The sequence below is a fragment of the Pseudopipra pipra genome, chromosome 3 (genome assembly GCF_036250125.1).
Source record: "Pseudopipra pipra isolate bDixPip1 chromosome 3, bDixPip1.hap1, whole genome shotgun sequence".
Classification (NCBI taxonomy): Eukaryota; Metazoa; Chordata; class Aves; order Passeriformes; family Pipridae; genus Pseudopipra; species Pseudopipra pipra.
The window spans coordinates 7,303,049-7,315,067 of NC_087551.1; the positions used below are offsets into that span (position 1 = coordinate 7,303,049).

General features: G+C 38.4%; 1 protein-coding gene across 4 annotated transcripts in view; it reads right to left on the reverse strand.

Annotated features, from left to right (window-relative positions):
• Positions 1–12,019, reverse strand: part of KIF16B (kinesin family member 16B) — a 143,103-nt gene that overhangs the window by 12,430 nt on the left and 118,654 nt on the right. For all 4 annotated transcript variants that reach the window (XM_064647585.1, XM_064647584.1, XM_064647583.1 and 1 more), the window contains one exon: positions 3,740–3,823. In XM_064647585.1, coding sequence (XP_064503655.1) covers positions 3,740–3,823 — 84 coding nt within the window. The remainder of the gene's footprint in view (positions 1–3,739; positions 3,824–12,019) is intronic.

The window sequence follows — 12,019 nt, forward strand, 5'->3', positions numbered from 1 at the left end:
GTCAGCCTAGGCTCCTGCCCAGTTTTTCTGGCTGCACAATGGGAAAACAGGGCTAACAATAATGTTCATTACCACAACAAAGCATGAGTCTAAAAGAAGGAAAAAAAATTAATCAGGGGAATCATATGATACAGAAATGCAGTATCCAAAGAAGCTGGGATTTCAGGAAAACTTCTATTTACTGTCATTTACAGATCTAGCAACTCACTAAAGAATAAAAGAGACTTTGCAGTTAAAACAGGAACAGATACATTCAGTGACTCACTTATTTCTTGTGACAAGTGCTGCCTTTATGAAGTTTTTGCCTAAAAAAATATGAAAAAAGGATATACATCATCTGAATTTACTTAAAAAATAGGATCCTATACTCTTATCTACTGATTTCTAATTGCATGAAAGGACAGATACACACTAACTTCTGTTCATTAACTTTAATCAAAAGAATTCTTGGCTGTTTCATTTAAGGCGGATTTAATCAAGCAAGGTTGGCTCTGAAGTGAAATTATAGTCTTTAAACTGCGGAACAATTAATTTAGAGTTTTGCCCTGCAACAGGTCCCTGATGAAATTCTAAAGTAATAGATTGCAACGGGGTATTTTGGGTAGGTAATTTTAAATACAATTTAGGTGTTTTCTCTTCAGATGTATAGGGAAAAACCTTTGTGCAAACTTGCACATTATTTTTCCAAATCTCTATGGCAATGTAAGATACAGCTCAAAAGATCTGATATTATACCAACAAACACCAAAGCAAAAGTGTTTACATTGCAACTACATATCAGGCTGGAGATCAAAGATGACTTCTCAGCTTCACCTCATACAAAAATAATTCATGTAATGTGCATTCCTTAAAACAAGGCATTGTGAAGCTTTTTGGTTATCAAGCATTTGTATCAGCTAGGATAAATAAAAGAACTTAATGTTTTACATAAACTTTGCACTTACTGTGATTTAAAAATCACAATCCTCATAATTTGGGGCTTTCTGGATTCTTTTACTCCGAGTAATTTCATCTCCGTTATGACACAATATGCCCACTTCTAGTCGCAGGCTGAAATAAGGTAACTCTGTGTGTCAATCTCAAAACAAAGCAAACTCTACCACAGCCAGCCCCCCAGTTACGGTTACAAGGCCAGCCCCCCAATTACATTTCAAGTATCACAAACCCCACTGCTGTTGCCAGCACTTTTTTCACTGTCACAAGAATAGGAGAGGTGACGTGTAGAAAAAACTAAACTCTTCCTAAAGAAGAGTGTCCTTCAAAGAATGTTTTGGACAAATCTAATTCAGTGCAAGGAAAACTGCAGTTGCTCAGAGATGACCTGGGGGAAGCACTGGACTAGCCAAAGCTACTTCAATCTAAAAAGTTCAGGAAAAATGAGATGAAGTCCGAGCCTATTGAAGATGTACAAATATCTAATGTAAAAACTGTAAGAGCAGAGTAATTTCTTTATCATCCACCACCAGGATAACAGCTCTACTAATGATCTTACAATACAGAATATTTGTTCAAACACTTATTGGACTGGTATTTGTCAAGCTGTCATTTATTTTTGGTCAATAAAGTCAGCTCAGAAGTTGAAAAATATTTGTGCTGGTCTGGAAGCTGTGCTTTGCCTTTTCTAAAAATGCTGTTTTAGTCATCAGCTCTTGACTAACCAAGTGGAACAACCAAACAAGCTTCTATACTCTACTACAGCCATATCAACACATCATCTGTGAGGCCTGAAAGAGATTGCAAAGGGTTTTCAGCAAATCAAGGTACAGGATCAGGTATGAAAGCCAGCTGAGCACAAGCCATGTTTCTCTTTGATACCAAGCTCTAACGCCCTCACCTTCTTCCTGATCAAATTCCCACGTGAGAAATGTGCTGTGGTCCAAAGGCCAAGAAACTATGTCCCTCACAGAGGCAAAGCCATCCATTTACTACTTTCCAGTTAGCCACTGAAATGTGCTCAAGGTTCATACTGGACTGAAAGCCACGAGGCAGGAACAGCCAGCATTTTAAACAGAACTGGTGCCTGTGCCACCTTCCACTACCACAATGGAACTTCCACTTTTACAGCGCAACTCAAGATGTTCTTTGAGCCTTCGATGCATTCCATGACTTTGGAAACTATCACTGCTAGGTGGTTTCTCTCACTCTTCACCAAGGAGGCTGCAGCTATATGAGCTGAAACTTTCCAGCTGTTGGCAAAGCCACAGCAAACCACTGCGAAGAAAATATCACGATTAGAGATCTGGACATAAGGGGAACTTTGATCAGCTTGTTGCATTGAATTCCTCATGGTAAGGTTGTTAACATTTGCTTGGCTCCTTGTCCTCTTTATTTAACTTTCCCTTAGCCACAGGAGATCTTCAGTTCCTCAACACTGAGTGATCTGTCAGGACTATTGAGTGGCATGGCCAAGTGGCATATGGCAAAATATATTCATGTGAACAATGGTCATATATCATTATGCTTGCAAAATATAAAGGTAATGAGGTTTTAATGACTGAATTTAGCTAAAATAGATACAATTTAATCTTAAGTTAAACTTGGCTATATAGAGAGCTGCAAGTACTACATGACTAGGATCAAAGCATCACTATGCACAGCAGTTTTAACATTAGAAACATTACAATAAAATCTGTTATTAAATCAATGAAAGGTCAGAAAGATTAAGGGATTAATTTTCTTACTGGTACAAAAATATGCAAATTGAGTACTAGACTGGAATGTGGCCGTGCCTTTATGCCGTATATTGAGGATGTGAAAGAGAAAAAAATTACATTTTATGCTCCATGTACGACAACCTCACATCAAAAGTCAGTGGGAGGATGTTTTGTTGGTAGATCAAAGAAAAGGTGAAGTACGTAGAAAAAATTCAAAACATGTAAGGGAAGATTCCAGTTGTAAGCAATTTACTTTTATATTAATTTCTCTAAAGCTCTACTTAATGCTATTTTAGTTCTACAAAGAATATAATTCCTAATGACTTGCACGATCAAGTAATCCCCATGTGGCTACAATATAGTTGCAGGGTGTATAGTTTAGTCTTTGATCACGCCTCTTCTTCTTTCCCCAAACCCCACCTCCTGCCGCTGGGCTGCAATAAAACATGCATTAACATAGAAATATAAAGACCTAATGTGTGATAGGAGTTCAAAATTATGCAATCCACATGGCACTGCAGAACCAGCAAAATAACTCAAACCCTCAAACTCAATAACCTTGTCCACAAAAAAATTAATTTTTAAAATTAATTGAAAGAAAAAGAATACATTCAGAAAGCTGGGTTACAAAATAAAACTCAGAGATGCCTAAATATCGCTTTCCTTCTGTCATGAGGTATTTGGATATAGTAACTATGATAAAATAAGTAAATCTTCAGCTAACAAATTGCATTTAAAATAGCAATATATTTTTTTAATCTTGTCTTGCACAGAGACCATCTGTCTACAGTGAACACTTACTTCACCCACCACCTTTCCCCCTTAAATAAATGTACCTCCTATGAATATCTTTAAAGAGTTGCCTTTTTTTTTTTTTCTTAGAGTAGGAGTAATTTATTTTTTAAGAGATGTTTCATTACTTTGCAATCTACTGCTGCCATCTCCTGTGTTAAACGAGGCAGCAAGTAACTTAATACTTAAAGCAGGCTATTTAATGTTGACCATATGGGAACAGTTTCTGTTGGTCAAGCAGAGAGAACTCCACCTAAACACATTACAAAAGCCTGTTAAAAAGCTGGCATTACCTCTAAGTGACTCCTTCGTTCTGCAATCACTCGTTCATCCTTGTTTCCAAAGAGCTTCTTTGGAGGGAATTCTAAAGTGGCAAGCTGGAAGACATTAAAGCATGAATCAGCATCAGAAGTGATAAGCTCAAATGGGAAAATCCTCTTTAAAGTACAAAGCAACTGGGAAGAAGAAAAAAACAAATACTCATGAGCTACACTGTATGCTACTAGTAAATATCACATTATATGTTTCTACTGACATTAGCACGATCTTGTCTGTGGTTCTGCTAAGATAACAGTGTGTTTTGTCATCACTGAGTGACTGAAAGAAAAAATTTGGGAATTGGACTGCCACTGATTGCCCACATAAATATTAAAAATTTGCAATCTGAAGGTGATGTGATAGCATCAAATAGGAAGTAAGAAAGGTCTCTGCAGGAATTCTGTGAATCTTAAAGGACTACATTCAGTCTCTTAAAAATTGTTGTCTCTAGCCGTGCTGTTGTGTAATTTGTTTGTTTTTTCTTACGTTCTACCATAAATGTAAGATCATTGGATCTAAGAACTACCACTGAAATCATGCCCTGGAAGATGGCATTGCTGGACTCCAGCTGACACCTGACCCAAACCTTTCACTGTGCCTTGAACTACCAGTTCTTCCCTCACAGCGAGGACAGGCTGAAACCAGGCACCTACACTGGGCTGGCAGCTACGATGATGGGGAATGGGACTCCTTGAGATGTAACTCAACTGGAGCCCAATCCCATTCAAATGTGCATCCACACTGGAAGCTGATAGCTTTAATTTCTGAAGAGAATCCACACAAGCATGCAAAATCCTATTTATCACATTGAAAATGAAAATCTTCCAGTGGCACAACTGCTAAAAACAAACATTCAGATATGTCCTTCTAGGAGTTCTTCCACAGAGATGTTCAAAGCCATCCCCTCATTTCTTTTTCCATCCTGTAGAAACTGTGGCAAGCAAAACTGGTAAGGGAGAGAAAGGGGGAACTGTCTGCCCTTCTTGTACACCAACAAATAAAATGCTTGAACTAATTCCAGCTGGCTGTATCTGGAAAACACACTAAAGACTCGAGAGCTGGTAACAAGTACCAATGAATTTGGTCTGCTAAGCCACTGCTGCTGGAACAATGCATGAGAAAGCAAGTCCTCTCCCCACAGTTTGTGTTTGCACTTAAAGCACATCAAACCCAATTTTTTCCCAGCACTCACTGTATTGAGATAGAAATGCAACCTCCCATTGGCATTGCTGGAGTTGTTTTGCAGGCGAAAGCCCTGTGTAAAAATGCCTCCTGCATGAATTCCCCTGGCTATTTGATGATATTGAACTAATAAAAAAGATGCATCATTTTCTAGTCTATCAGCACATACAGGACTGTAGAGAATTTATGGCTGGTTACAAAGAGCAGCAATATACTGAATTAAATGAGGAGCTCTATTATTAACACTGAACGTAAGCATCTTTAAAATACATAGGAATTCTGCAATACAAATAATTTATTCCCATTCTCTGGTTCAACTCCAACTTGGATAATTTTAAAGAAATAGCTAGACATCTTCAAAAGAGTGATTTAGAGATGAGGGGCACCAGAGGAGATGGAGAGATGTCTGCTCTGCATCAATCTTGCCAGCATGTCCCAATTATATTCCTCAAATTTCTCCAGCCATATTCCATCTCAGTGTGTCTGCTTCTTCATGTTGGCAGGACAAGCAGTACACAGCCAAACAGCATCCTATAATTATGTCCTTGAGACTTATTTTCACTGCATTACTCACTTCTTCACCTATACAGGATTATAAGTGCTAATATTTTCATAAACTTCAAAATCCCACCCCAGCAGAAATTGTATTTTATTGAATAGTACTGCATCATTTCACTAACAGAAACAAGCAAGGTAAAACAATTACCACACAATCCCCTCTTGGCCCTAGGAAGATTGTTTTTATATTTATTTGCTAACAAATACTTTCGTTATAGAATTTTAAAATAGTGTCTGTTAAAAAACAATTTGCACAATGAACCTACTGCTACAACATCCTCAGACATACTCTGTAGAGTCAAAGCAAGGTCTTACAGCTAAAATCAGGAATGATTTCTTTATCTAAATCAAGTTTCACCTTAACAGGAATTTTGGGACTGATTCTACACAACTTTGGGCTGGGTAAATTGTATTCCTAATCTCTTAGCTTTCTGGATATATCTTAGGAGAAAAACAGTTGTATTTTCTAAAGCCACTAAGTTTTGCTAAACTCTCTCAAACCAAAGCAGCTACTCACATGATTTTAATACTTCTAAACTCCCAAATCAGTACCATGCATAAATTTAATATGCAAGAGAAAGGCCTCAGCCAGTAAACTTGGCTCTGAAACGTTCTAAGTCACAACATGTACCTAAATGAAAATCATAAGTTTACTGCTGGTCAAGACCTGGGGATCTGAATACTTTGTACATAATAAAAGCCACCATCCAGATCAGAACAACAATGTGCTGAACTATTCTTGACACAAACATGTAAGTTACTTATGTTTGTAATACACCTATGTGTATACAGAACATACCTATACATACATATATGTCACTTGGAAAGATTTTTCTTGTTACAAAGGACTGATCATCTACTGCAGTCAGCATTTTTACTGGGCCAGCTACAGAAGGCACAGGCCTTTGGGCCCGCTGGAACATTCCTGTGTCTCACACTTTCCCAAGGGTCTCCTGGCTCCTCTTTAACTAAATGATTGGCAAATGGCCATCTCACAAATAAAATATGGAGACCATATCTGTCATACAACAGATGACCACCCAGCCATAGGATAGAAAATCCTCCAGCCATATTTCATCATCACTTCAGCAACACAGTTATTCCAATGGGCTCTACACCACTACATGCCAAGAGTATAATCCCTACCAAAATGAAAAAGAGACATTCAAAACTCCGCAGGCTTGAGTTTCAGGCTGTACAAACACTTAATCCAGACATCACAGCACCAGTTCCCACCTACTTCTCAGCTTGAAAATGTAAATTATGCAGTCCTCTATGTGCCTGAAATGTCACTGTAAAAGGAAGCTGGTCTATTGTACTATATATATATAAAAATACTCTATTACTATACTTACCAAAGGTAGTGTGCTTATATATAGACACCATGGATCTTTGTCACTTTGACCCAAAATTATTCCTTTAATGTGTAGAAAAATGTGTCGGTGCAAGAGTCCCACAAATATACAGTGATGATAAAACATTCTCACCTCATCATAACTTTGGTTTATAAAAAAAAGAAATGGAAGAAAGTCCAGCAATACAAATACACTGAAGTAATGATAAATGTTATGATAATGGTCTATAAAAATTCTCTGTCCTAATGTATTATTTGATATACAGACTCTTAATGTAATTGTGTGAGATTCAGAAAAGCAATGATTCAATAGAATTTTGAGGTTTATTTAAAATACCTCACTCATTTAAGCTGAAGTGCAGTAGCAAATACTTCAATAAATTCAGATTTTATTGTTAGTAATGCTACAGCACCTTTAAGAAACTGCACTGTAACTTCAGACAAGATAACCACTGCTACAGGTTAATGCACACAGCACAGTATGTGACTGAGACGCTTTTGTTCTGGCACTGAAATATGTAAGAGATCTGCAGGTGTGGATTTTGCACCTAGATGTTTGTCTTGGTTCCAACACTGTAAGAGAATTTCACACCATCCAGATTCAGGAGTATAAATTATTCTTTTAGAATTAAATAGCTGTGTATCCTCTTGCTCAAATTAATTCTTCAAGGGTCACACCTTGGTTACGAGATGAACGTTTTGCAGCAATGCAAGGCATAACAGTGGGACTTTACAGGTAGCAAGATAAATTATTCTTCTTCCACGAAATTTCTGAAGCACACTCCTCCCCTCCCTGTCCCCCTTGCTGCAGTGGCAATGGAAGCGTTTGGCAGGCAGTCCTTTTCAGCAGGGATGTTTTGTCGTTTTCTAAAGCTTCTGATGAGGTGATGTGTTTTCTGTCAGGGGAAATTAAGAGGCATATTCCGCAGCCTGACAGGAAGAGAGGGCTTGAATGATTTCCTGCGAAGCTCATGTATGTAGTGTGCAAGATTTCTAATTTTTATTTTTGCTGCAGAAGTATTTCCCTACTACACTTAATTATAGCATTGCTGCAACTCAAACTCCATTATATCCATAGGAGTGTGCACATATACCATGGGCAAGGCTGGGACTACTCTTGGACCCAAAAGGCAAGGCCAGAAAATATATTTTAAAATAGTACACAGACACCTCAAGACTGCATATCAGCATGCCTAATGTCTTTTAGACATTAAACTTTACGGCTAATGATGTTTATCCTATCTGGCAATCGTTGCTAGGCAGTAGCAGTCTTAGGGAGAGGCAAACAGTCATTTGCAATTTACTCCTTAATTTCTTTATAATAAATAAAGGCTGTGTTTTATTTCTGGGTCTTGTATTACTTGGGGGCATGTTATTTGTCTGTGTCTCAGCAATCTTATCTGTAAGAAACAATGCTTACCTGTCACAGTGGACTATTGGTAAGTTAGTACAGTCAAGTTCAGACAGTGCTGGGTCCAGTCCTCAAGGGGAAGGTGCTTCATACCCAGTAAGCGCTATTCTAGTAAATGTAAGACAGCTGAATGTATTCCTCTACTTCTCCCACATTCCAGCCAGGATACTGGTTTTAATAAGGTTTTCAGCAGGCATTTAATGCTGGTAAGAGCAGATGGCAGAACAGCAAGTGACCCTTTTTTTAGTCACCTATTTTATCTTATATACAACTCTTTGACGTTATGATTCTGGGAACAACATACCCTTTTAAAATGAAACCATACTTCATAGCCTTCAACTACTGAGCCCCAGGGAGAGATGCAAATTTGGAGACTAGTCTTTTGGAAACCAAGAGTGCAAATGAAGGTTCCAAATACCACAAAAGGCTCTGCCTGGGATGGGGTCCACTCTCATTTCAGGGCCTTTAGAAAAAACAAAGCCAGCAGCATTTGAAGGGTGTCCTTTAATTTCTCTTATATTCAGTTGGAGACTCTTCACTGACATTATATCTGCTTGGGGACCTGCTGGATTTAATTCAGTTCAGGGGTTTTATGGTACAGTGGAACAGAATATGTTAATAAAAAGTTTTGTACAGTACTTTGCAGATGATATTTCAATATATAGTGGACCAAAGTCAAATACCACATAATACAGTCATGTAGGCTTGTCACTTCTGAAGCATGAAATTGTTCCAAGTGTTACGCTCCCTAAACATTAAAAAAGTGCCATTTTCCAACATCAAGCAAAAATCTACAGGATTGAAACATCTCATTATTTCTGGCCAGTATAGTCTGTGTTTTAGTGCCTACAATATGGTAAAAGTTTTTTTTTTTAAGAAGAAAAACAGGGCAGACATTGATGGAGGCTGAGTCATGTTTAATCTTTCATCCCAAATTCTCTTTGTACTTCAGTGTTTTGATATATTTAAATGGGGGGGAAAAGGGGAAAAAGAGAAAATTAAGGAAATGCTAACTATTAAATTAAAAAGTCAGTCTTCTTTAACTCTCATGTTACTTTTAAACTCTGAATTTTCTCATTTTTCAAAGACTATGTGTGACTTTTGATCCTTTGTACCAGAAATCTCTGTCACAAATGAGAAAAATCAAAGAGGAGAATGTGGCACGATTTTGCAGCCAGTGTGGCTGCACCTGACTTGATTTTGCAGGGAGTAATGAAAGAAAAAACTGTCCTACTTTTACTTTTTGAAGTTTAAACAAAGTAACTTAAGCCTCAACTTCCCAAGATGTACTAAGACTCCCAGAGTCTAAAGAAATTGCGGAAATTGCAGTATTCTTAACCAGGAACTAAGTATTTAGGGATTTGACAACAAGGTAGAAAAAAAAAAAAGCTGAACTTCTATATTTTTACTTGTATTTTGGCTGACATAAACCACCTTTTCTATAGAATTTCGTAAGAGAGCATTAGGCAAAGGTAAAAAGTTAACAATGAATAAAGGCCACTTTACAAATTCTGAAAAAAATCAAATGGAAATCAAAGATAAGTCATTTGAACATATACTATCCACTAAAAAATAAACCAACAAAATCACTTATAAAAACACCTATTTTCAGCAGATATAGCTCAAACTATTTAAAGCTGAATGAGGAAAGCTCTAAACTTATACTCCTTTAAAAAAAAAAAAGTAACATAGTCCTTCACCACCTGCTCCCCCAAAATGTATGCTATAGGTAAGTGATGCCCTCAGAGGAAAGAAAAATTAAAGCCAGTATTTTTCATTATCAACTAATCAAGGACAGGGAATATCCAGGGGATTATTTTCTGGATAGTAAGTTTGTCACCTACTTTTCCATTTCTAATATTTTCTCTTTACTTTTTCCCTCTCTTCATGTTCTTTCCGCACTTTCCAGCTTCCCTACTTGTCTCTATTTTAATGTTATGCTTCCCTCCATTCCTGCATGACCTACCTAATTCTTTATCTTACTCCACTGGGCCATTTGCCATCCTTTCTCCCTGCTATCTGCCAGAAGGGGAAAGGGATTTGATATTCTCAAAAGCAGCATATCCAAGGAACCAAGGATCAGCCAAAGCTCTGAGGTGGACCCATGTCAGCCTTCTAATGGAGAGAGCTCCCTGAAGAAGGCTGAACAGCTTTTAAGCAGCAACAAAAGTCACAATTTATTATAACAAACAAACAAACAAGGATAATTAACCTCCTAAACCAAGGAAAACTCAAGTGACCAGGAAACAGAACAGGAAAAAGGATGTAAACAATGTTTCTCCTATGTTCAGGATCCCTGCAGAGGGGTGCCTGATAGCAGCCTAACATGGTCAGCCCTTCACTGTCTTTGAGGGAAGCAGACTCTGCTCCCAAGGTCTTTGCAGTGTTTCTGAGACCTGAGGAGCTGCTCAAGGCTCATCCCTGCTGTCTCTCAGCTCCTCCATCAGAGCTGCAGGCTTACAGCTTTCTGTCGTCTCTCCTTGCTGCTACAACAGGCACCAGTGCCCAGATCTCACTCAAACACGCACAGGGGAATGAGCACCTCCCTCCTTCCTTGTGGGAGTCTGCTCTGACAAAATCCTAAATAAACTGGTCAGCAAATGCAAGAGAGACCACATTGCAGTGATGTACTGGAGTTTTTTTTTTTTTTTGTTGTTGTTGTTGTTGTTGTTGTTTTTTTTAATGTTTTTTTTCCCCTTGGTATTTCCTGAACACAAAATATGCCACAACTTGGTTTCCAGTCCCTTTATGGCATAGCCCTTTCTCTAAGAGAAAACTGGTTTGCCCCATGTACATAAGAATACTCTTTCTTCCTGCTATCCATCCTTTTTGCTCTGTGTCGAAGGGTTACTTGACCACACAACTGGTTTAACCTTTGCATTTCTGCTTGGCAGGGACAACTCCTGGTTGGCACATTGCTTTTTGTCTGGCCTCTTGTGCCAGCAGACCAGTGAGCCAGGTCTACTTTATCCCCTCCAGAACACATCCCATTGAGACCAGAGTGCACTGGAGACCTTTCTAGGGTTAACCTGCCAGGCAAGCAATTCTGCCACTTCCCCACTGTACAGAGACTGGCTACAATTCCTTGCTTTTTCCTACTTATCTCTCTGGAACATCACCCATATATAAATAGGTACCTTCTCCATATAATTCCCCTGCAATACGGGCACTAAGACATGCCAAGAAGAACTTACATCTCCTCCCATAAATAAATATATGCAGTTCTGTTGTGAGTTCCCTCAAAGACAGGATGCTGTGACTAACCTCTACACACCATCATCTCTGTATTCACTAATAAATGAGCATCTTCTCAGGATGCACAAGCTCTCACAGCTCTGCTGTCTCTATTTTTGGGTAATTCTCTTTGAACTTTTAAGATTTTTTGTCAGTTCTCTTCCTCAGACAGGCATAATTGTTTCTCCAAAGAACACCTCAACTCTGAAAAGGGACAAAAGACACAAAAGAAGAAATTCACCTCTGAACCACCCTGCAACCTCCCTCTGATGATGCAAAATGACCAAATAGGATTAGACACCAGAGATTTCTCAGTGCCTTTGAATGGTGTCCACCTGCCCATTAAACCATCACCTGTAATTATCAAAAACGTTTGAGAGTTCTCATATCCAAGTTCCTCCTTTAAACCAGCAAGATTAAGTCTGACCTAGACTTAACCTGCATTTTTGGAGCTATGGTGAGATGTGGAAGCCAGGGTTTATTGTGTCATTTTAAGTCCATTTAGTTTGTCTCCCG